Source organism: Macaca fascicularis, chromosome 20 (assembly GCF_037993035.2).
Source record: "Macaca fascicularis isolate 582-1 chromosome 20, T2T-MFA8v1.1".
Classification (NCBI taxonomy): Eukaryota; Metazoa; Chordata; class Mammalia; order Primates; family Cercopithecidae; genus Macaca; species Macaca fascicularis.
In genome coordinates this window covers 54,701,063-54,725,757 of record NC_088394.1, presented here as the reverse complement: position 1 = coordinate 54,725,757, position 24,695 = coordinate 54,701,063, and the positions used below count along the sequence as shown (strand labels likewise).

Genomic DNA, 24,695 nt, shown 5'->3' with positions numbered 1-24,695 from the left:
CTATAAGTCCCTAATTTCCTTAAGCAAAATTGATTTTTTGCCATTCTTGTCCAGTTTCACTTATGTGCACCCTACACTGCCTTTTTAAGTTTTCTGTCTCATAGTGAGTAAGGAGTCTCCCTTTCCCCAGTGCATACATACAGTTGAACTGTAATTGAATAGTGCTTCATTTATTACAGTGGGTAAATTGATAGAATATAGCATTCTTGGAAATCAATACTCTTTGGTTTTTCTTTTTTTAGTACTGCTTGAATGAGCAAGTAACATTTGAGAGGAAAAGATAGATCTATCATTGGTGGTTCATTATGTAGGTCAGGATTTTAGTTTCATTTGTGCATTGGATTTTAGAATATCATGACTAACTCTAGTAGTCTACAGAGTTAACTATTTACATCTTGGCAATTCCTTGAATTGATTAGGGAGATCGATCTTTACCCCCAACCTTTTATTTGGATAGAGTTTTCTTAGTTGTGACCAAAGCAAATAAGGTTTTTTCCACAGCAATTTTTTGGAGGACTGGAAACAAGATTTGAATTTTTCATTGCCTCACTATGAAAATGCAAAACTCGGCTAGGCGCGGTTGGTCACGCCTGTAATCCCAGTACTTTGGGAGGCCGAGGCGGGCGGATCACTAGGTCAGGAGTTCAAGACCAACCTGGCCAAGATGTTGAAACCCTGTCTCCACTAAAAATATAAAAATTAGCCGGGAGTGGTGGCAGGTGCCTATAATCCCAGTTACTTGGGAGGCTGAGGCAGAGAATTGCTTGAACACAGGAGGCGAGGTTGCAGTGAGCTGAACATCATGCCACTGCACTCCAGCCTGGGCAACAGAGCAAGACTCTAAAAAAAACAAGCAAAAAAAACAAGAGTCCTTGCAATTTCTTACTTTTTATTTTTTTGGTAGTCAGTGTCTTGCTCTGTCATCCAGGCTGGAGGACAGTGGCCTGATCATAGCTCACTGCAAGCTCGGACACTTGGGCTCAAACAGTCCTCCCCCTTTAGCCTCTTTAGTAGCTAGGGCTACAGGCATTTGCCACTGCACCCTGCTAATTAAAAAAAAAAAAAAAAAGTAGAGATGGGGTTATTCTATGTTGCCTAGGCTGGTCTTGAACTCCTGGCCCCAAGCCGTCCTCCCTTCTTGGCCTCCCAAAGCGCTGGGATTAGAGATGTGAGCTACTGTGTCTGGCCTGCTGTTTCTTGAGTACATTAGCTTCTCTTTTCCTTCCATGTTCATGGCTTTCCTGTGACCTTATCTTTCCTTTCTTGGTATTTCTCATCAAGAGTAACTTCTAAAAAATGTTCATTTGACCATTTTGTCTGTTATTAGGCAAAACAGGCCTAAAACATATCCAAGATAACGGCGGCTTAACAGAGTAAAAATGTATTTCTTCCTCAAATAATTTTCATTGAGGATGTTTGTGCAAATTTCATTGAGGATGTTTCATTGAGGATCCTGTGCAATAACTCAAGAACTCTGCCTTCATCTGTCATATCGTGACATCCTCCTCCTCTAGGTCTTGGGGCTTATTCATCGAGCAGATAGTGAAAAATGAGAGAATCATGAGTGAGGTTTTATGAGCTAGGTCTGAAAGTGCCACATACCGTATTTGGTGTATACTTTGTGGGTTAGGAACTAAGTCTTGCAGCCAAACCAATACAAGAGAAGCTGAGAAATGTATTCTAATTTTTTAGCCAGGAAGAGGAAACAGTTTGGTGAGCATCTAGTCCATCTCTGCATCACCCTGTTAACTAAAACAGACCCAAACCAATAGAAATAGCTTCCCAGATCATTTTCGTGATAAGATTCAAAATTCTTAAATGGATTCTCCATGTGCTAGACAGGAAATCCACAATTTGGGTCCCATTTACCTCCAGAAGATATTTCATCTCTGCCACTAGCTGGGCGAGAGTGTTGGGAGCAGTCCCCAAGTCCACCTGCAGGTTTGGTAATTCACTAGGAGGACAGACAGCCAGGACCATGATTTTTTTTTTTTTAATAGCAAAGGATACAGGCCCGCTGCTGTGGCTGACCAACACTTTAGGAGACCGTGGCAGGCAGATCATTTGAGGCCAGGCGTTCAAGGCCAGCCAGGCCAACATGGTGAAACCCTGTCTCTAGTAAAAATACAAAAAATTAGTCTGATGTAGTGGCTTACGCCTGTGGTCCCAGCTACTCTGGAAGCTGAGGCAGGAGATCACTTGAGCCTGGCAGGTAGAGGCCACAGTGAGCCCAGCTCAGGCCACTGGGAACTCTTCTGAAAGTTATCAGAGACCAGTCAAGGGCCAACTATGCAAGCCTTTCTAAGGACAGCAGGCTCAGGCCATCTGTGTTACCTCTTTTCTACAGTGAGTGAGGTGAATGGCTTCCATAGGTTGGGATTTTGCATAGAGAGTCTTGGAATATGCAAAGCTTCTGATGTAATATTTTTTGGTTTTGAGAGTTAATTTTCTACTTTGGAAAAAAAAATTCAATTCCTTTCTCAACTATTTTATGTAACTTTTCAAAAGTTATTCTTATTAGATACTTTGTGTATATAAGAACATAATCTAAATAGACCACTGTTACGTGACCGTTTTTTTCCCCCTCAATAGATAATTTCTATTATTTATGGGTCGCTCTCTTTTTTTTTTTTTTGATACAGAGTCTCGCTTTTTCGCCCAGGCAGGAGTGCAGTGCTGCAATCTGGGCTCACTACAAGCTCTGCCTCCTGGGTTCAGGCCATTGTTTTGCCTCAGCCTCCTGAGTAGCTGGGACTACAGGCGCCTGCCACCAGGCCCGGCTAATTTTTTTTGTATTTTTAGTAGAGATGGGGTTTCACCGCGTTAGCCAGGATGGTCTCGATCGCCTGACCTCGTGATCCACCCACCTCGGCCTCCCAAAGTGCTGGGATTACAGGCGTGAGCCACCGTGCCCGGCTGGATCCCTTTTTTAGTTATTACATAGTATGCCATTTTATGATTTACTTAATCAGCGCCCTTTTGATGTATATTTAGGCTTTCAGTTGATAGTTTTTAAAGAGTTGGTCATTGCCTGGAGAAAAAGTAATGAATTAAAAGGTGACTCCTAAGTATTCAGTGCAGAAGTATAATACAGATGGTTTAGGGGCTGAAAGCTCTTCTGTGAGGGTGGAGATGCTTACTGATAGCAGGAATTGGTATTAAAACAATTATTTAGACTTGTACAAATTGATTTTGAAACTATAATACGAGGATTTTTGCTGGTTTTTTTTTTTTTTTTTTAAACTTAGCTCTAGGCCAGATGTGGTGGCTCAAGCCTGCAGTCCCAGCACTTTGGGAGCCTGAGGTGGGCAGATCATGAGGTCAGGAGTTCAAGACCAGCGTGGCCAACATGGTGAAACCCCATCTCTACTGAAAATAAAAAAAAAATTAGCCGGGCATGTTGGTGCGCGCCTGTAATCCCAGTTACTTAGGAGGCTGAGGCAGGAGAATCGTGGGAACCTGGGAGGGGGAGGTTGCAGTGAGCCAAGATCATGCCACTGCACTCCAGCCTGGGCGACACAGCGAGTCTCAAAAACAAAAACAAACAAAAAACTTAACCTCTACTGCTCAATATCTTCAAAATTATACTACTTATTATCTGAAAGTTAAACTATTCTTTATCTGTAAAGTTTGGGTAATATCACCCTTGAGTTGTGAGGATTAAATAAACACGTAAAGTGCTTAGACCAATTCTACTTAGTATTTATTATACTTGCATAAGTTATCCTATTATGTACACAGTAGTTATAACTAAGATTTTAATAAGTGAACCAACCTTTTGGAACTGCCTCATAAATCTAGAATCTTTGCCTCTTGGAGAAGTAGTTAATATCAGTAAGTGTATAATCAGCCTTCCATAGAAGTTTTGCTCTTGTCGCCTGGTCTGGAGTGCAGTGGCACGATCTCGGCTCACTGCAACCTCCACCTCCTGGGTTCAAGCTATTCTCCTGCCTTAGCCTCCTGAGTAGCTGGGATTACAGGTGCGTGCCACCACGCCTGGCCAATTTTTGTACTTTTAGTAGAGATGTGGTTTCGCCATATTGGCCAGGCTGGTCTTGAACTGGTGACCTCAGGTGATTCATCCTCCTTGGCTTCCCAAGGTGCTGGGATTACAGGCGTGAGCTACTGTGCCTGTCCGATGTAGAACATTTTCATAATTGCAGAAGGAGAGTGAAAAAAAGACAAGGCTCAGATTGACCTATTTTAGGTCAGAATGCTGCTTTGGAAGTCACGAATTTTCAAGGTCAAACTTAGTTGGTGTAAGTATTCTGTATTTTTTATTAGTATTGGAAGTTGGCAGCCTTGGGTCTTGCCTACTTGTCTTTTTAAAGTGCCTGATATTTAAATGTAGAGCAAGATAGGTAGTAGAACATTGCTGGCATCAGTGCTGTGGGAAACCAAACTGCCTTTAGATCGATGTCTTTGCAGCGTGGCATGGTGGCATGTTCTTGTAGGTCCGGCTACTTGGGAGGTTCAGGTGGGAGGATCACTTGAGTCTAGAAGTTTGAGGTTGGCAGTGAGGTGTGGTCACACCACTAGACTCCAGCCTGGATAACAGAGCAAGACCACCTCTGTTAAAGGAAAAAACAAACAAATAGATGTCTTTGGTTCAGTTGGAGGGAGTTAAGGGGAGAAAAAGGAGGTGTGAGGGGCATTCCTTGTCCCCAAAGAAGAGATTGCATCAAACTACAGTATCCTTTTCTTAAATGTTTCTTTTTTTTTTTTCCCCCCCCCGAGATGGAGGCTCCTCTGTCACCCAGGCTAGAGTATGGTGGTGTGATCTCGACTAACTGCAAGCTCCACCTCCCAGGTTCATGCATTTCTCCTGCCTCAGCCTCCCGAGTAGCTGGGACTACAGGTGCCTACCACTGTGCCTGGCTAATTTTTTGTATTTTTAGTAGAGACAGGGTTTCACCATGGTCTGAATCTCCTGACCTTCTGATCTGCCCGCCTTGGCCTCCCAAAGTGCTGGGATTACAGGTGTGAGCCACCACGCCCGGCTTCTTAAATATTTCTAAAACCTGTTAGCAAGGAAGAACCTGACACTGCTCCTTAGGTCAGTGGTTCTCAGGAATTGACTGGGGAGTTTATTTATTTTATTTATTTATTTTTGGAGATGGAGTCTCGCTCTGTCGCCCAGGCTGGAGTACAGTGGTGTGATCTTGGCTCAGTGTAACCTCTGCCTCCCGGGTTCAAGCAGTTCTCCTGCCTCAGCCTCCCTAGTAGCTGGGACTACAGGTGTACGCTGTCACGCCCTGCTAACTTTTTGTATTTTAGTAGAGACTGGGTTTCACTGTATTGCCCAGGCTGATCTCAAACTCCTGAGCTCAGGCAATTCACCCACCTCGGCCTCCCAAAGCCGTAGGATTATAGGCGTGAGTCATCATGCTCAGCCTGACTGGGGAGTTTAAAACAGCCTGTACTCCCTTTCTCCAGCAGTGTTGACTCTCTTGGTCTTGGGTGGTGCTTAGGAGTCAGCATTTTATTTATTTATTTAGAGACCGAGACTCGCTCTGTTGCACAGGCTGGAGTGCAGTGGTGCGATCTTGGCTCACTGCAACCTCCGCCTCCCGGGTTTAAGCGATTCTCCTGCCTCAGCCTCCCAAGTAGCTGGGATAACAGGCGCCTGCCACCATGCCTGGCTAATTTTTCATATTTTCAGCAGAGACAGAATTTCACCATGTTAGCAAGGATGATCTCAATCTCCTGACCTCAAGTGATCCACCTACCTCGGCCTCCCAAAGTGGTGTGATTGCAGGCATGAGCCACCACGCCTCGCCTATTTATTTCTTTATTGAGGCAGAGTCTTGCTCTGTCGCCCAGGCTGGAGTGCATTGGTGCGATCTCATCTCACTGCAACCCCCCACCTCCTGGGTACCTGGGATTACAGGTGTGTACCACCATGCCTGGCTAGTTTTTTGTATTTTTAGTAGAGATGGGGTTTTGCCATGTTGGCAAGGCCGGTCTTGAACTCCTGACTTAAAGTGATTCACCTGTCTCAGCCTCCTGAAGTGTTGGAATTACAGGCGTGAGCCTCCTTGCCCACCTTGCCCAACCAGGAATCAGCATTTTAAATATTGCCCTCTCTCCCCCTTTCCAGTTCTTATACATAGCTGCCTTAGTTGAATAGCATTATAGTAAAGTCTGTATTTATTACATTAAGACTCTTGGTCAATGTTTTCTTTCGTGTATTCTATAATACCTAAAGTGAGTACATGGTGTATAGTTAGGGCTCAAATGTTTGAGTTGTTAGGAATGCTCACTTTAGTAGATAATGATGTATTTGTATGTTTATTAGTAATATGTTAATGTATTATAATATATATATATATTTTATTTATATCTCACCCTAAGTGATCCCAGAAGGATATTCCTTCATGATAAAAGAAGGAATGGGAATAGTACAGTTTTCCAGTTAAAAATGTTTTCTGGCCAAATAGTTCATGCCTATAATCCCAACACTTTGGGTGGCTGAGGTAGGAGGATTACTTGAGTTCAGGAGTTCCAGACCAGCCTGGGCAACAAAGTGAGACCCCGTGTCTGCAAAAAAATAAAATAAGTAGCCAGGCATGGTGGCATGTACCTGTAGTCCCAGCTACTTGGGAGGCTAAGGTGGGAGGATCACTTGAGCCTAAGAGAGCAAGGCTGCATGAGCCATGATCACGCCATTGCACTTCAGCCTGGGTGACAAGCTCGAAACTCTATCCCACCCCTCCAAAATTTTTATTTCCATAGGTTATTGGGGGACAGGTGGTGTGGGTTACATGAGTAAGTTTTTTTTTGTTTTTTTTGGAGACAGAGTCTCTCTCTCTGTCATCCAGGCTGGAATGCAGTGGCAAGATCTTGGCTCACTGCAACCTCCCCGTCCCAGGTTCAAGCGATTCTCCTGCCTCAGCCTCCCAAGTAGCTGGGATTATAGGTGTGTGCCACCACACCTGACTAATTTTTGTGTTTTTAGTAGAGATGGAGTTTGTCACCATGTTGGTCAGGCTGGTCTCGAACTCCTGACCTCATGATCCACCTGCTTTGGCCTCCTCAAGTGCTGGGATTACAGGCGTGAGCCACTGCACCCGGCGAGTAAGTTCTTTAGTGGTGATTTGTGAGAATTTGGTGAACCCATCACCTGAGCAGTGTATACTGTACCCACTTTGTAGTCTTTTATTCCTCATCCCCTTCCCACACTTTCCCCCTGAATCCCCAAGGTCTATTGTGTCATTCTTATGCTTTTGCATCCTCATAGCTTAGCTCCAACTTACAAGTGAGAACATATGATGTTTGGTTTTCCATTCCTGAGTTACTTCGCTTAGAATAATAGTCTCCAGTCTCATCCAGGTCGCTGCGAATGCCATTAATTCATTCCTTTTTATGGCTGAGTACTACTTCGTTGTGTGTGTATATGTATACCACAGTTTGTTTATCCACTCGTTGATGGATGGGCATTTGGATTGGTTCCATGTTTTGCAGTTGCGAATTGTGCTGCTATAAACGTGTGTGCAAGTATCTTTTTTGTATAATAACTTATTTTCCTCTGGACAGATACCCAGTAGTGGGATTGCTGGATCAAATGATAGTTCTATTTTTAGTTCTTATTTTATTTTATTGTTTTTTGAGACAGAGTCTCATTGCATCACCCAGACTGGAGTGCAGTGATGCGATCTTGGCTCACTGCAACCTCAACCTCCCAGGCTCAACAATTTTCAGCCTCCCGAGTAGCTGGTATTATAGGCACGTGACACTATGCCCGGCTAATTTTTTGTATTTTTAGTAGAGGCAGGGTTTCACCATGTTGGCCAGGGTGGTCTTGAATTCATGACCTCAAGTTATCTGCCTGCTTTGGTCTCTCATGGTACTGGGATTACATTGTGAGCCACCGTGCCTGGTTCACTGTGTTTTGTAATACAGATTGGATACTCAGGTTTATTTGTTTTAGTTTATTTTTCTTTAAATTTTCTTTTTCTTTTTTAAATTGAGACAGTCTCTCTGTCACCCTGGCTGGAGTGAAATGGCATAATCTCAGCTCATTGCAACCTCCATGGCCCGGGTTCAAGCGATTCTCATGCCTTAGCCTCCCGAGTAGCTGGGACTACAGGCGCCTGCTACCACACCTGGCTAATTTTTTTGTATTTTTTAGTAGAGACAGGGTTTCACCATGTTGGCCAGGTTGGTCTTGAACTCCTGGCCTCAGGTAATCCTCCAACCTCACCCTCCCAAAGTGCTGGGATTATAGGCGTGAGCCACCGCGCCTGGCCTTTTCTTAAAATTTTCAATCATGCATTATATTTACATGGCTCAGAAATAAATCAAAACCAAAAATAAAAGATATAATCAGTGAATTTTTGTTCTGACTTCTGTCTCTTCTCCTTTTTTCTCACCCATTCCCTTTTAGATAGCCCCTTTGCTTTGCTTTCCTTTCCTTTCTCCTTTCCTTTCCTTTCCCTTCCTCTTTCTTCTTTCCTCTTTCCTCTTTGAGATGGAGTTTCGCTCTTGTTCCCCAGGCTGGAGTACAATGGCATGATCTCCACTCACTGCAACCTCCACCCCGTGGGTTCAAGCGATTCTTCTGCCTCAGTCTCCTAAGTAGCTGGGATTACAGGCATGTGCCACCACGCCCAGCTAATTTTGTATTTTTAGTAGGGATGGGGTTTCTGCATGTTGGCCAGGCTGGTCTCAAACTTTTGACCTTAGGCGATTGCCTGCCTTGGCCTCCTGAAGTGCTGGGATTGCAGCCGTGAGCCACCTTGCCCAGCTCAGATAGCCATTTTCATAGGCTTGTAGTTTATTATTTTCACAAAAAGGCAACTATATATATGTGTGCATGTATACAAACAAAAGTTAGTGTATATACAAGTGCTTAAACAAAGACACATGACTATATACACTGTCCAGGATGTTTATTCACCAGTCACCTAGTCCTCGCCAGCCATCTTTCATGCTCTGACAGATACTGCTACAGTAAATAATACCATCCATGTGTTATACTTTTGGAGGTGTGTAGATTTCTGGACCTTTTTTTAGTGGGATTTTAAGTGAAAGCTTCTATGTAACTACTGTTAATCGAGACCTTATTTGGGATCATGCTATTTAAGAGTTCTGCAGCTTTTCACTTAGCGACTTAGTGTCATGAGTATACTTTTTTGTTGACATTTAGCAAACTATGTACCACAGCTGCTCTTGGTTCTTTTTAGCTTGAATGTTCAATAGACAATTAGTAATATTGTATAGTGTTCTCTAGTGAAAATGTGAATGCCATTTTATAATCCTTTTTCCCCCCAGCTCTGCAGTAGGTAGTGGTTTATGTATGGTAAAACTATATTTGAATTGGACATTAAGCATATTGGGTGGGTGTCCCATTGCATGTATGAATATAATCTTTTTTTTTTTTTTTTGAGACTGTGTCTTGCTCTGTTGTCCAGGCTAGAGTGCAATGGCGTGATCTCAGCTCACTGCAACCTCTGCCTCCCATGTTCAAGCGATTCTCCCTGCCTCAGCCTCTCTGGTAGCTGGGATTACAGGTGCCTGTCACCACGCCTGGCTAATTTTTGTGTGTTTAGTAGAGACAGGGTTTTGCCTTGTTGGCCAGGCTGATCTTGAACTCCTGACCTCAGGTGATCTTCCCGTCTCAGCCTCCCAAAGTGGTGGGATTACAGGCATGAGCCAGTGCACCTGGCCTGAAGATAATCTTTACACTCATTTATATTTGGGTGATTTATAGTATTTTAGTATTAGGAAAAGTACTGAGAATGGCCTTGTACAATCTTTGTTCCCCTCAGTTGCTGTTTTACTTTTTTTTTTTTTTTTTTTTTTTTTTTTTTTTTTTTGAGACGAAGTCTCACGCTGTTGCCCAGGCTGGAGTGCAGTGGCGCGATCTCGGCTCACTGCAAGCTCCGCCTCCTGGGTTCACGCCATTCTCCTGCCTCAGCCTCCTGAGTAGCTAGGACTACAGGCGCCCGCCACCGCGCCCGGCTAATTTTTTGTATTTTTAGTAGAGACGGGGTTTCACTGTGGTCTCGATCTCCTGACCTTGTGATCCGCCCGCCTCGGCCTCCCAAAGTGCTGGGATTACAGGCTTGAGCCACCGCGCCCGGCCTTATTTTTTGTTTTTTAAGGGATGGGGTCTCACTGTATTGCCCAGACTGGCCTCAAACTCCTGGGCTCAGGCAATCTTTTTGCTTGAGCTTTCTGAGTAGCAGGGAGTACCAGTGTGTGCCATCTCACCCAGCTATTATTTTACTTTTTATTTCTTATATTTTAATTATAGAGACACTGTCTCACTATGTTGCTCAGACATGTCTTGAACTCTTGAGCTCAAGTGATCCTCCTGCCTTGGCCTCCCAAAGTGCTAGGATTACAGGTGTTGAACCACCGTGCTTGGTTACTTTATATTATCGTAAGCATATAGTTGGTAAATTTTTTGATATCATTGTTCAGGTAGCAGTTGACTTGTAGTATATTATTGTCAAATGTCAGTGACCTTTTATTTGCACTGTACATTGTTTAATTGAGAAGTGCTGTGAGAAGACTTAAGGAAACAAGGTAATTTGACTGGGTGCGGTGGCTCATGCCTGTAATCCTAGCACTTTGGGAGTCCTAGGCAGAGGGATCGCTGAGCCCCAGAGTTTAAGACCAGCCTGCGAAACATGGCAAAACCCCATCTCTACAAAAAATACGAAAATTAGCCGTGTGGTGGCAGGTGCTTGTAGTCCTGCCTACTCAGGAAGCTGAGGTGGGAGGATCACCTGAGCCAGGGAGGCTGCGGTAAGCCGTGATTGTGCCACTGCCCTCCAGCCTGGGTGACAGAGACCCTGTCTCAAAAGAAAAATAGATAATTTATTGCTTGGAAAGGATTTAGCATTTTTATTGTACGATTGCTGCTGTTACCTTATTTTCCTTAGAATTATAGTTGTTTCCCATGTTGAAATATCAGTGGCATGATAATGACAAGTCCTCTGGAGTTTTGGAAGGATGTATATATGTGTTTTTATTTTATTTTATTTTTTTTGAGACAGAGTCTTGCTTTGTTGCCTAGGCTGGAGTGCAGTGGTGGCGTGATCTCGGCTCACTTTAGCCTCCGCCTCCCGGGTTCGTTCAAGGGATTCTCCTGCCTCAGCCTCCTGAGTAGCTGGGATTACAAGTGCGCACCACCACACTCGGCCAATTTTTGTATTTTTAGTAGAGATGGGGTTTCACCATGTTGGCCAGGCTGGTCTCGAACTCCTGACCTCAGGTGATCCACCCGCCTCAGCCTCCCAAAGTGCTGGGATTGTAGGTGTGAGCCACCACACCCAGCAATATGTGTTTTTAATGATGAAGATTAGGAGATTTGTTGAAATGGTAGCCATTTTTGGAGTGGTGGTGGTGGTGGTGTTTTTTTGAGATGGAGTTTCGCTCTTGTTGCCCAGGCTGGAGTGCAGTGGCACGATCTTGGCCCACCGCAACCTCCACCTCCAGGGTTCAAGCGATTCTTCTGCCGCAGCCTCCCAAGTAGCTGGGATGCTGGGATTACAGGCATATGCCACCACGCGTGGCTAATTTTGTGTTTTTTTTTTTTTTTAAGCAGAGATGGGGTTTCTCCATGTTAGTCAGGCTGGTCTCCAACTCCTGACCTCAGGTCATTCGCCCTCGGCCTTCCAAAGTGCTGGGATTACAGGCATGAGCCACCACGCCCGGCCTTTTGGAGTGTTTTTTTTAAGGCTTTGGCCTGGATATGAAGTTAATCATTAAAACTATCTGAGTCCCTGGCATGTAAAGAGCCAATAGTACACAAATAGAATGATCCTGCACTACAAATCCCTTATAGTGAATGAATATCTTGGAATCTCAATTTTAATGATCTTAAAATAATTAACTCTCTAAATAAATATTTTTGTGATGAACTTGTTGGAAAGTGACTATAGCTTTTTGTTACAGTATTTAAAAATGGCCTATAAATAATGACATGTGACCTAACTCTGTATACACATAATGCTAGAGGTTTATTGGAAGGCTGTTTACACCTTTGTAGTAGTATATGCTACTAAGGCTAAATCACTTATTGTCTATTCTCATGTAATTGTTGTATATGACTAGCAGTATTTCAGTGGATTTTCGTGTTTTTTTGGTAGAGTTAAAATACAGGTTAAAAAATCCTAAGCTTCAATTTATATCTTATTCATTGAACAAATATTTAGTGAGTTCTTACTATGGGACATGAAGTATGTATAATAAATTGGCACAGAGTAAATAATTACTATCGTTGTATGTAACTTATATCCTAATATGAGAACACAAGAAAAATATAAATATGATACATGTTAGTTGATATGTGGAAAAATGCATGGGGCAGGGGTGTGGGGATTACAATTTTGCATAGGATAGTCAGAGTGGTCTTCACTGAGAAGGTGATGTTTGAGTAAAGACTTAAAGAGAGGTAGTTAGCCATATTGCTATCCACAAGAAGGGCATTCCAGACTGACGTATCAGTTTGGTGCAGAGGCATTAAGGTGAGAGTGTACCTGAGAAGCAACAAGGAGGCCACTGTGGCCAGACAGAACTGAGTAGGGGAAGAAGAGTATAAGAGGAAGCCAGAAGAGTAACAGTGGTTAGGTTAACATTAACAGTGGTTAACCTAACCACTGTTTATTCATTGGACATTTTAAAGACTTCGGCTTCTTTCCATTCTTTGAGTCAGTGGAGGGTTTTGAGGACAGGGTGACACATCTGAGTTCTAGACACACACACATACACTTTTAAATTGTAGAGGTAGGGTCTAGGTATGTTATCCCAGGCTGGAATGCACGTGATGTGATCATAGCTAACTGCAGTGTTGAACTCCTGCGTTCAAGCAGTCCTGCCTCAGCATCACAAGTAGCTAGGACTGCAAGTGTGAGCCACCATGCCTGGGTTTTGAGTTTTTTGTTTTTTGTTTTTTGTTTTGGGACGGAGTTTCACTCTGTCGCCCAGGCTGGAGTGCAGTGGCGCACTCTTGGCTCACTGCAAACTCCACTTCCCAGGTTCACACCATTCTGCCTCAACCTCCCAAGTAGCTGGGACTACAGGCACCCGCCACCATGCCCGGCTAATTTTTTTTTTTTTTTTTTTTTGAGACGGAGTCTCGCTCTGTTGCCCAGGCTAGAGTGCAGTGGCGCGATCTCGGCTCACTGCAAGCTCCGCCTCCCGGGTTCACGCCATTCTCCTGCCTCAGCCTCCCGAGTAGTTGGGACTACAGGCGCCCACAACCGCGCCCGGCTAATTTTTTGTATTTTTAGTAGAGGCGGGGTTTCACCGTGGTCTCGATCTCCTGACCTTGTGATCCGCCCGCCTCGGCCTCCCAAAGTGCTGGGATTACAGGCGTGAGCCACCGCGCCCGGCCTACTTTTTTGTGTTTTCAGTAGAGACGAGGTTTCAACGTGTTAGCCAGGATGGTCTTGATCTCCTGACCTTGTGATCTGCCCGCCTCAGCCTTCCAAAGTGCTGGGATCACAAGTGTGAGCCACTGCGCCTGGCCGATTTTGAGTTTTTTGTTTGAAAATTATTTTTCTCAGGACATTGTGTTGAGAATAGACCATAGGAAGCAAGTGTAGCAGGGAGACCAAGTTAGAGGGCTGTCATAGTAATCCAGGTGAGAGATTGATGGTCTTTATCATAGCTTGGATATTGTGAGCAATGGTTGGATTCTGGTTGTATTTTATAGGCAGAGCCAAAAGAATTTCCTGTCAGATTGGCTACAGGGAGTAGGAGGACTCTTAAGATTTTGACCTGAGTAAGTTTAAGGGTGAAATTAGCACCAACTGAGATGGAGAGTGCTTTGCAGGGTGTGACATCATTAAGTGGGGGGAAGACAAGGAGCTTTTTTTTGAACACGATATGTTTGAGATGTGAAGTAGAGATTATATTATACAAATTTGGACACTATGAGAGAGGTTTGGGCTGAAGATAGAACTTTTGAGTTATCGATATAGATGATTTTTTCTTAAAAATTTTTTTTAATGTATTCTTTTATTTTATTTTTTGAGACAGAGTCTCGCTCTGTTGCCCAGGCTGGAGTGCAGTGGCACAGTGTCGGCTCACTACAGCCTCCACCTCCTAGGTTTAAGTGATTCTCCTGCCTCAACCTCCTGGGTAGCTGGGATTATAGATGTGCACCATCACATCTGGCTAATTTATAGATTTTTTTTTTTTTTTTTGGAGACAGAGTCTTGCTCTGTTGACCAGGCTGGAGTGCGGTGGCATGATCTCGGCTTACTGCAACCTCCGCCTCCCAGGTTCAGGCAGTTCTCCTGTCTCAGCCTCCCGAGTAGCTGGGATTATAGGCTTGCGCCACCACGCCCGGCCTATAGATGATTTTTTAAGCCATAAGACTGCAGTAGGCCGGATGCAGTGGCTCACGCCTATAATCCCAACACTTTGGGAGGCCGAGATGGGCGGATCACCTGAGGTCGGGAGTTCGAGACCAGCCTGACCATCATGGAGAAACCCCGTCTCTACTAAAAAAAAAAAAACACAATTAGCCAGTCGTGATGGCGCATGCCAGTAATCCCAACTACTCAGGAGGCTGAGGCAGGAGAATTGTGTGAACCCGGGAGGTGGAGGTTGCAGTGAGCTGAGATTGCGCCATTGCACTCCAGCCTGGGCAAGAGCGAAAGCTGAGATTGTGCCGTTTCACTCCAGCCAGGGCAACAGGAGCGAAACGGTCTTTAAAAAAAAAAAAAAAAAAAAGACTGAAGTAGATTACTAAGAAAGTTAATCTAGAGAAGAAAAGTTCAAGGACTCCAATATTGTGAAGCCAAAAGTCATCAGAGTAGACTAGAGAGACCAGTGAAATGCCGTATTAGGAACAAAATAAGTTTATCCATCATCTTTTTATTGTTAAAAGTATTTCACTTCTTCTTTTTTTTTTTTTTTTTTTAAATAGACAGGGTCTCGCCATGTTGCCCAGGCTGGTCTCAAACTCCTGGGCTCAAGTGATCCTCTTGCCTCAGCCTCCCAAAGTGCTGGGATTACAGGTGTTAGCCACAGTGCACAAGCCTTTTTGTTTGTTTGTTTGTTTGTTTGTTTTAGGTGGGTATGGAGCAGTAGCATATGTAGAACCTTTGATTTGTCTAGATAAAACTATGTAGCCTTTATACATTAAACTGTTACCTTTGCTTTGTCTTGATAAAACTATGTAACCTTTATACATTAAGAAACTGTTAGAGATAAAGGTTTTAAATGGCCTCTTAAAGGGGCTTTAATCTTCCTGAGTTTACTGCATCTTACATGGTGAGTTTCGATTGTAATGAAACTGCAAGTAGACTTCAGAACACAAAGCTGTGGATAAGCTCAGCTCCTTTCCTTCAGAGATTTTTGTGTTTCAGTGGTTCTTGGTGAATTCCTTAAAAAATGGGTGTTGTAGCTGGGCACGGTGGCTCACACCTGTAATCCCAGCACTTTGGGAGGCCGAGGAGGGCGGATCATGAGGTCAGGAGTTAAAGACCAGCCTGGACATCATGGCGAGACCCTGTCTCTACTAAAAATACAAAAACTAGCCAGGATGCGGGCTCCATGACTCATGCCTGTAGTCCCAGCGTTTTGGAAGGCCGAAGCAGATGGATCGCATGAGGTCAGGAGTTCAAGACCAGCCTGGCCAACGTGGTGAAACCCCTTCTTTACTAAAAATACACAAAATTAGCTGGGCATGGTGGCTGTTGCCTGTGATTCCAGCTACTCGGGAGGCTGAGACAGGAGGATCAGTTGAACCCAGGAGGCCGAGGTTACAGTGAGCTGAGACTGCGCCATTGAACTCCACCCTCGGCAACAAGAGCGAAACTCTGTCTCAAACAACAACAACAACAAATAGAGATGCGCTCTCACTATGGTGTTCAGGCTTTTCTCAAACTCCTGGCTTCAAGCAATCCTTCCACCTCCCACCTCAACCTCCCAGAGTGTTGGGATTAAAACACTTTGGTGTGAGCCACTGCACAGCCACATTTGTCTTTTTATAGAGAATAGTTGTCATTCAGTAGATGGCTGGAGTTAAACTGATAATCATCCTGTCATTTTAGCTGTACTGCTACTTTGGGCTTCCCTTTCTGAATTCTCCCAGTGAACAGTTTCAACAATGCAGGACGCAATTTGGCTTCTGGAGTCATTACTTGTACAGCCATTCAAATACCTAAGGTATAAGACCAAACTACCTGATTCTGAAGCAGTAACGTAAAGAATAAAGTGAATACATAGTGTCTTATAAATAGGTCGCAGATACCATGGAAAGAGAGTCTGAAAATGAGAGGTGAATGTTCTTTCCACAAACCTTAGTTTCAAGTAAGTTTCCACTTGCTGCTTCCAAAGGGTATAGTAGAAATTATTTTGAAATAGGTAAAATAGAAATTTTAAGTGTTACAAGTTGTCTTACTAAAGTGAAACTCTTTGGTTGAGTATTTTCTTTTTTTGAGACGGAGTCCTGCTCTCTCACCTAGGCTGGAGTGCAGTGGCATAATCTTGGCTCACCGCAATCTCCACCTCCCTGGTTCAAGCAATTCCTCTGCCTCAGCCTCTTGAGTAGCTGGGATTACAGGCACACACCACCATGCCTGGCCAAATTTTTTTGTATTCTTAGTAGAGACGGGGTTTCACCATGTTGGCCAGACTGGTCACAAACTACTGATCTCAGGCAATCCACACACCTTGGCCTGCCAAAGTGCTGGGATTACAGGCATATTTTTTCCCCCCAGATGGAGTCTTGCTCTCGCCCAAAGCTGAAGTGCAATGGCGCAATCTCAGCTGACTGCACCCTCCGCCTCCCAGGTTCAAGCAATCCTGCCTCAGCCTCCTGGGTAGCTGGGATTACAGGCATGCGCCAGCATACCTGGCTAATTTTTGTATTTTTAGGAGAGACGGGTTTCACCATGTTGGCCGGGCTAGTCTTGAACTCCTGCCCTTGTGATCTGTCCGCCTTGGCCTCGCAAAGTGCTGGGATTACAGACATGAGCCACCGCACCCAGCCACGTATTTTATTTTTATACCTGCCCTGCCTAATTGAGAAACTTGGCATCTCTTATCAACAGTGGTTGAGCTACTTTATTGTCTTTTTAAAGTCCTTAGTAACATTTTAGGTACTAACACAGAGGTGATGGTAGTTTAACCCTATTCTCTTCCAATTATTATTTTTTTTTATGGCTAGTCGAGTGAAGCAGTGGGAATGGCAAGGAACAAAGAAATCTGCAACTAGTTGTGATCAGTTAGTTGTAAACATCACTGTACTTGGACCAGCCTCCTTTTTCCTTTAATTTAAAAATCTGGATTTGTGTGTGTGTGTTTTTTTTTTAAACAGGTGCCATGTTTCAGAACAGAGTAAGACTCCTGGTAAAGAAGAACTGAAGATATTATACAGATACCAGATATAGCCTAATTACAAAGAAAGCATTAACCTGCCTCTGAGGTGACTAAAGGGGAATAATGGTGATTTTGCGCCGGGCTCGGCCGCCTGCTTCCGCCCCAACCAGCAATGAATCTTGACTCGCTCTCGCTGGCCTTGTCTCAAATCAGCTACCTGGTGGACAATTTAACCAAGAAAAATTACCGAGCCAGCCAGCAGGAAATACAGCATGTAAGTAAACTAGCCAGAAAACAAATGCCATTGAAGGAATGAATAGACAGTGGAAAGAAAACCACACATTTATGTGGGCATGTTGCATGAAAGGTAACAAACTTTTGCCCCTTATTTCAAGTGATTTCTGTCATCATCTGTAAAACAGCTCTTAGCCCAGTCTTTTTTTTTTTTGGAGACAGTCTTACTCTGTCACCAAAGCTGGAGTGCAGTGGCATGATCTTGGCTCACTGCATCCTCTGCCTCCCGGCTTCAAGCAGTTCTCCTGCCTCAGCCTCCCGAGTAGCTGGGATTACAGGCATGTGCCACCACGCCTGGCTGTGTTTAGTAGAGACGGGGTTTCACCATGTTGGTCAGTCTGGTCTCGAACTCCCAACCTCAAGTGATCCGCCTCGGCCTTATTCTGGGATTACAGGCATGAGCCACCACGCCCAGCCCAATGTTTTTTTTAAAAAAGATTTTTCACAGCTTTTTATTTTCCATGGAAATTATAAAATAGGTCTGACCTGTCTTTGGGCTGGTGCTCAGGGCCCAGAGAAACCTGCTAGCTAGGGTTTTCCTTTCTTTACTTTTTTTTTTTTTTGAGATAGAGTTGCCCAGGCTAGTGTGCAGTGGCGCAATTTCGGCTTACCACGACCTCCGCCTCCCAGAGGAGCCTGAGCTCTTTCGCTCAGGCAGGAGTGCAGAGAAGTGATCTCGGCTTACTGCAACCTCCTCCTCCTGGGTTCAAGCGATTCTCATGCCTCAGCCTCCTGAGTAGCTGGGACTACAGGCGCCCGCCACCACACCCAGCTAATTTTTTTTTTTTTTTTTTTTTTGAGACGTAGTCTTGTTCAGCTTCCCAGGAGTGCAATGGTGCGATCTTAGCTCACTGCAACCACCATCTCCCAAGTTCAAGCGATTCTTCTGTCTTAACCTTCCGAGTAGCTGGGATTATAGGCATGCACCATCATGCCTGGCTAATTTTTGTATTTTAGTAGAGATGAGGTTTCACCATGTTGGCTAGGCTGGTCTTGAACTCCTGACCTCAGGTGATCTGCCTGCCTTGGCCTCCCAAAGTACTAGGATTACAGGTGTGAGCCACCACGCCTGGCAGATTTTTATATTTTTAGTAGAGACGGGGTGTCACCATGTTGGCCAGGCTGATCTGAAACTCCTGACCTCAGGTGATCTGCCCGCCTTGGCCTCCCAAGGTGCTGGGATTATAGGCGTGAGGTCTTGCGCCTGGCTCCCAGGCTTTTCTTAAACAGGATTGGGGATGGTCCCCAACCAACTTCATGTCTGGGTTTTTCATGATAGTGAAGTCGGAAGCCAGCAGTGCAGCTGCCACCTACTTCTGTCCAGCCAGACCCTTGCCCTTGCTGATCACAGTCCTGGGGCTGGACTGCTTCACATAAGTTGTCTTTTGGCCTTGGAGTATCCTTTATCAGAGCCTTGGGCCCCTGGGCTCCTTCACTCAGTACTTGGTGGGCCACCATCACACCCTCCCGTGCAGTAGGTATTGGCTTGCCTGGCTGAGTCATGTGGGAGAGTCCTTGTATGGTTCCTACAGACTTTCCTCTTTGAGATAGCGTTTCTCCATGTTTGATTGCTTACAGATCAAAGTGCCAAAAATGAACCTCAAGATAGCTGAAAGTTTTCTTTACGCTTTTACATTTATTCTCAACATTTTTTGTGTGTTGGGGAGGGTGGTGAAGTGTTTATCCAGTGATCTTTCTATTTTTTTTTTTTTTTTGAGACAGTTTTACTCTGTCGCTCAGGCTGGAGTACAGTGGTGCTCACTGCAGCCTCGTTCTCCTGGGTTTGAGCAATCTTCCTATTTCAGCCTCCCGAGTAGCTGGGATTACAGGCTTCCGCCACCACAACCAGCTAATTTTTTGTATTTTTAGTAGAGAGGGAGTTTCACCATGTTGGCCACACTGGTCTCGAACTCCTGACCTCAGGCCATTTGCCCGCCTCGGCCTCCCAAAGTGCTGTGATTACAGGCATGAGCCATCGTGCCCGGCCAATCTTTGTACTTTCTAGAAATTGTCCTTCAAAGCTATTTAAGCTAGTTAGTCCTTTTTTTAATCTTTTTCTTTTTAAATGCCCTGGTTGAGCTTGAATAGACCAGTTGTTTTTTTTTTTTTTTTTTTTTTTGAGACGGAGTCTCGCTCTGCCACCCAGGCTGGAGTGCAGTGGCCGGATCTCAGCTCACTGCAAGCTCCGCCTCCCAGGTTCACGCCATTCTCCGGCCTCAGCCTCCCGAGTAGCTGGGATTACAGGCGCCCGCCACCTCGCCCGGCTAGTTTTTTGTATTTTTTAGTAGAGACGGGGTTTCACCATGTCAGCCAGGATGGTCTCCATCTCCTGACCTCGTGATCCGCCCGTCTCGGCCTCCCAAAGTGCTGGGATTACAGGCTTGAGCCACCGCGCCCGGCCTGACCAGTTGTTAAAAAAGAAATAGAAAAAGATTTTAGCTGTTCAGTCCTATTTGGCAAGAGGACTTCCAGTTACCTTCTTATGGTTCTTGATTATCAGGACCCTTGTGTCCTCTGGGGTAAGCCACATGTTAAATTGACTTTCTTTTTTTTTGGGACGGAGTCTCGCTTTGTCGACCAGGCTGGAGTGCAGTGGTGTGATCTTGGCTCACTTCAAGCTCCGCCTCCTGGGTTCATGCCATTCTCCTGCCTCAGCCTGCCAAGTAGCTGGGACTACAGGTGCCTGCCACCACACCCGGCTAATTTTTTTGTATTTTTAGTAGAGACGGGGTTTCACCGTGTTAGCCAGGATGGTCTCGATCTGACCTCGTGATCCACCTGCCTTGGCCTTCCAAAGTGCTGAATTACGGGTGTGAGCCACCGCGCCCAGCCGTAAATGGACTTTTTAGTATGTATACCTTTGCCCCCACCTTCTGATGAGAATACCTTGCCCTCACCACCACTATTTACCTCTCTTTTCCCAATTATTTTTCTACCTTGCTGGAACAAGATAAAGTGACACTTCCACAGTACATCAATTCCATACACTTTTATTAGGTACCTGTGAGGTAGGATTTTATCCTTTCAAACTTACATTTCTCATGCTATAGAGAAAGATAAGGAAGATGAGCAAGTTCCCAGAACGTGGCAGGCTGAGTGGTCACACAGGCATGGAGCACATGCTGAGAACCTAGAGGGAAGGACTGCAGAGTGCCATCCTGGATGCTGCAGCTGGAAGTGGTCCTTCCCGCCACTTGGCCCCTGACACCATGCTCTGTAGTGTGCAGGGGTCTGATGGCACTGCTAGATTGCTCCTTCAGCTAAGGGCCACATCTTAGACAGCTTTACTTTTCCCTTCAGCACTTGTCCCACTGCCTTGCACACAGGTGCTGTATCAGTGTTCATTGAACAAAGGAGGGAAACTGATTTCAATTTCACTTGTTCAGTATCATTCCAGTTTTTTTTTTTTTTTGGTTTTGTTTTGTGTTTTTTTTTTTTTTTTTTTTTTTTTTTTTTTTTTTTTGAGACGGAGTCTCACTCTGTCGCCCAGGCTGGAGTGCAGTGGCCGGATCTCAGCTCACTGCAAGCTCCACCTCCCGGGTTTACGCCATTCTCCTGCCTCAGCCTCCCGAGTAGCTGGGACTACAGGCGCCCGCCACCTCGCCCGGCTAAGTTTTCGTATTTTTTAGTAGAGATGGGGTTTCACCGTGTCAGCCAGGATGGTCTCGATCTCCTGACCTCGTGATCCGCCCGTCTCGGCCTCCCAAAGTGCTGGGATTACAGGCTTGAGCCACCGCGCCCGGCCATCATTCCAGTTTTTATGTGAAAATTGCACAACCCATTTGGGGTACCTTCATCTCAAAAGAAAAGTACAAGACTGCCTTTGATACCTTTCTGTGGATTCTGTGGTGAAAAACCTTTATGCTTTTCATACTTTTCTATTCTCCGTAACTTTCTTCAAAAGTATCTCTTTCCACCTCTTTCTTACTCAAACACAAAAGCATTCCTGTTTTAGAGATTCTGGCCCGTGGGTTATCTGGCTAGTTACGGCCTCTCCCGTTCACCTGGTTATACTTTATTACTGGTGACTGGTTGGAGAGGCAGGATCACTGACTCTGTCACCCCTAGGAGCCATTAGGACCCCTTCCCTGGAGGACGGCCTGCTTGTTCTCTGGGGACTAGTCCTCATTTCCCTTCCATGATACAGTGGGGCAGGTTATTTTTATTAAGCAAACATTTATGAGAACCCCCTCCCCAAAATAAAGTCCCCAAGTAAAGCACAACTCTGAGAGGTTGTGGACTATGAATTGTTTCTAGGGAAGATAAATTTCTGCAAATATATTTTAATCTTTTCCTCTATCTTGTGATTAAGGGGTTGCTTTTTGGTAAGGATTTTTTTTTTTTTTTAAATTGAGATGGAGTTTTCTTTTTTTTTTTGAGATGGAAAACAAATTTTTTTTTTTTTTTTTTTTTTTTTGAGATGGAGTCTCGCTCTGTCGCCCAGGCTGGAGTGCAGTGGCCGGATCTCAGCTCACTGCAAGCTCCGCCTCCCGGGTTCACGCCATTCTCCTGCCTCAGCCTCCCGAGTAGCTGGGACTACAGGCGCCCGCCACCTCGCCCGGCTAGTTTTTTGTATTTTTTAGTAGGGACGGTGTTTCACCGTGTTAGCCAGGATAGTCTCGATCTCCTGACCTCGTGATCCACCCGTCTCGGCCTCCCAAAGTGCTGGGATTACAGGCTTGAGCCACCGCACCCGGCCACAAAATTTTTTTGATCATAGAGTTAGGCATTATGGAAATTCAAGCCAGATTTTAAAAACCTGGTCATCTCCGAAGAAGAATACTGACAGTAATAGTGGTGCAGGGAACAATATGGTAGATTATTGAATGAAACAGATTAACTTGAATAAAATGCTGTGACTTGCATCTCTAAAACAAATTATAAAATGTGATTGGACTTGTTTTGGTCTGCTTCCTCTTTTTTTTCTTTATTGGTTCCTTTATTTTTCACATTTTAAAAAATTGAAATATCCACAGGTTGTAAAAATTCCTTTTTTTTTTGTTTTTGACGGAGTCTCGCTCTGTCTCCTAGGCTAGAGTGCAGTGGCGCGATCTCCACTCACTGCAACCTCCACCTCTCGGGTTAAAGCAATTCTCCGCCTCAGCCTCCTGAGTAGCTTACAGGCACCCACTACCATGCCCAAGTAATTTTTTTGTATTTTTAGTACAGATGGAGTTTTCACCATCTCTTGGCCAGGCTGCTCTTGAACTCCTTACCTTGTGATCCACCTGCCTCAGCCTCCCAAAGTGCTGGGATGCTGGGATTACAGGCGTGAGCCACTGTGCCCAGCTTTCTTTTCTTTTTCTTTTTCTTTTCTTTTTTTTTGAGATGGAGTTTCACCTTGCTTCCCAGGCTGGAGTGCAATGGTGCGATCTTGGCTCACTGCAACCTTCACCTCCTGGGTTCAAGACAATCTCCTGCCTCAACTTCCCGAGTAGCTGGAATTACAGGCATCCACCACAATGCCTGGCTAAATTTTTTTGTGTTTTTAGCAGAGACGGGGTTTCACCATGTTGGCCAGGCTGGTCTCAAACTCCTGACCTCAGGTGATCCACCCACCTTGGCCTCCCAGAGTGCTGGGCTTACAGGCATGAGCCACCATGCCCAGCCTGTTTTTTTTTTTTTAAATGAGACAGTATTGGTCTGTTTCCCAGGCTGGAGTGCAGTGGTATAATCTCAGCTGACTGCAATCTCCGCCTCCCGGGTTCAAGTGATTTCCAAGCCTCTCGCTCCGCAGTAGCTGGGATTACAGGTGTGCACCACCACATCGGCTTATTTTTGTTTGTAGTAGAGATGGGGTTTCACCGTGTAGGCCAGGTTGGTCTCAAAACTTCTGGCCTCATGTGATCCACCTGCCTCGGCCTCCCAAAGCGCTGGGATTAAAGACATGAGCCACCACGCCTGGCCAGATTCACCCTTTTAAAATACATAATTTGGTAGTTTTTTAGATTCACAAAGTTGTGCAACCATAACCACTATCTAATTTCAGAACATTTTCATTACCTCAGAAAGAAATACCTGGGTTAATTTGCACTCATTATTCTTTTCCTCCTCCGTCTAGCCCTTAGTGACCACTATTCTATTTCTGCCTTGATGGATTTGCATATTCTGAACATTTCATATAAATGGAATCGTACTATATGTGGCCTTCTGTGTCTGCGTTTCTTTTTTTGTTTTTTTGATTTTGGTTTGAGATGAGAGTTTCACTCTTGTTGCCCAGGCTGGAGTGCAATGGCGTGATCTCCACTCACTGCAACCTCCGCCTCCTGGGTTCAAGCGATTCTCCTGCCTCAGCCTCCAGAGTTGCTGAGATTACAGGCATGCGCCACCACGCCCAGCTAATTTTGTATTTTTAGTAGAGACGGGGTTTTTCCGTGTTGATCAGGCTGGTCTTGAACTCCCAACCTCAGGTGACCCGCCTGCCTCAGTCCCCTTAATTCCTCTGAAATTAAGCCCTACACAGTTTTGCTTAAAATAGAAACCATTCTACCAGTTGGTAAGGGGGGACTAGTAAAATAATTAAAAAACTGTATTAAACACCTTACAATCTGGTAGCAAAATCTTAGGCTATATGAAAAATTAAGTATATCAAAGGCTTTTTGCAGTATTTCTATAATGTTTCGATTTATGACTGTAGTAAAACATATTGTGATCTAGGAGCCACATATTAAGAGGGATATTAGCAAATAAGTCTATGATGTCAGAGATTTAGAAAATTATATGGAATGGTTGAAAAAAATCATATTGAATGGTAGACACTATTTGACCTAAAGAAGACACATGAGGGAGGATTAAGACTTAGAGTGTATCAAACATATGTGCCACACAAATAATGGAGTATCTCCATAGTTAACTTTTTTTTTGAAACGGGTTTCGCTCTTGTTGCCCAAGCTGGAGTGCAATGGCGCGATCTCGGCTTACTGCAAACTCCGGCTCCTCGGTTCAAGCGATTCTCCAACCGCAGCCTCCTGAGTAGCTGGGATTAGGAGAGCACGCCACCACGTCCGGCTAATTTTTGTATTTTTAGTAGAGATGGGGTTTCACCATGTTGGTCAGGCTGGTCTCGAACTCTTGACCTCAGGTGATCCGCCCACCTTGGCCCCACAAAGTGC

General features: G+C 44.7%; 1 protein-coding gene across 10 annotated transcripts in view; it reads left to right on the top strand.

Moving 5' to 3' along the window:
* Positions 1-24,695, top strand: part of CNOT1 (CCR4-NOT transcription complex subunit 1) — a 111,720-nt gene that overhangs the window by 10,855 nt on the left and 76,170 nt on the right. For all 10 annotated transcript variants that reach the window (XR_012428873.1, XR_012428872.1, XR_012428874.1 and 7 more), the window contains exon 2: positions 17,288-17,563. Coding sequence is in view for 7 of the 10 variants with exons in the window: in XM_074027146.1 (XP_073883247.1) it covers positions 17,462-17,563 (102 nt within the window). In the remaining 3 variants the exon portion in view is untranslated. The remainder of the gene's footprint in view (positions 1-17,287; positions 17,564-24,695) is intronic.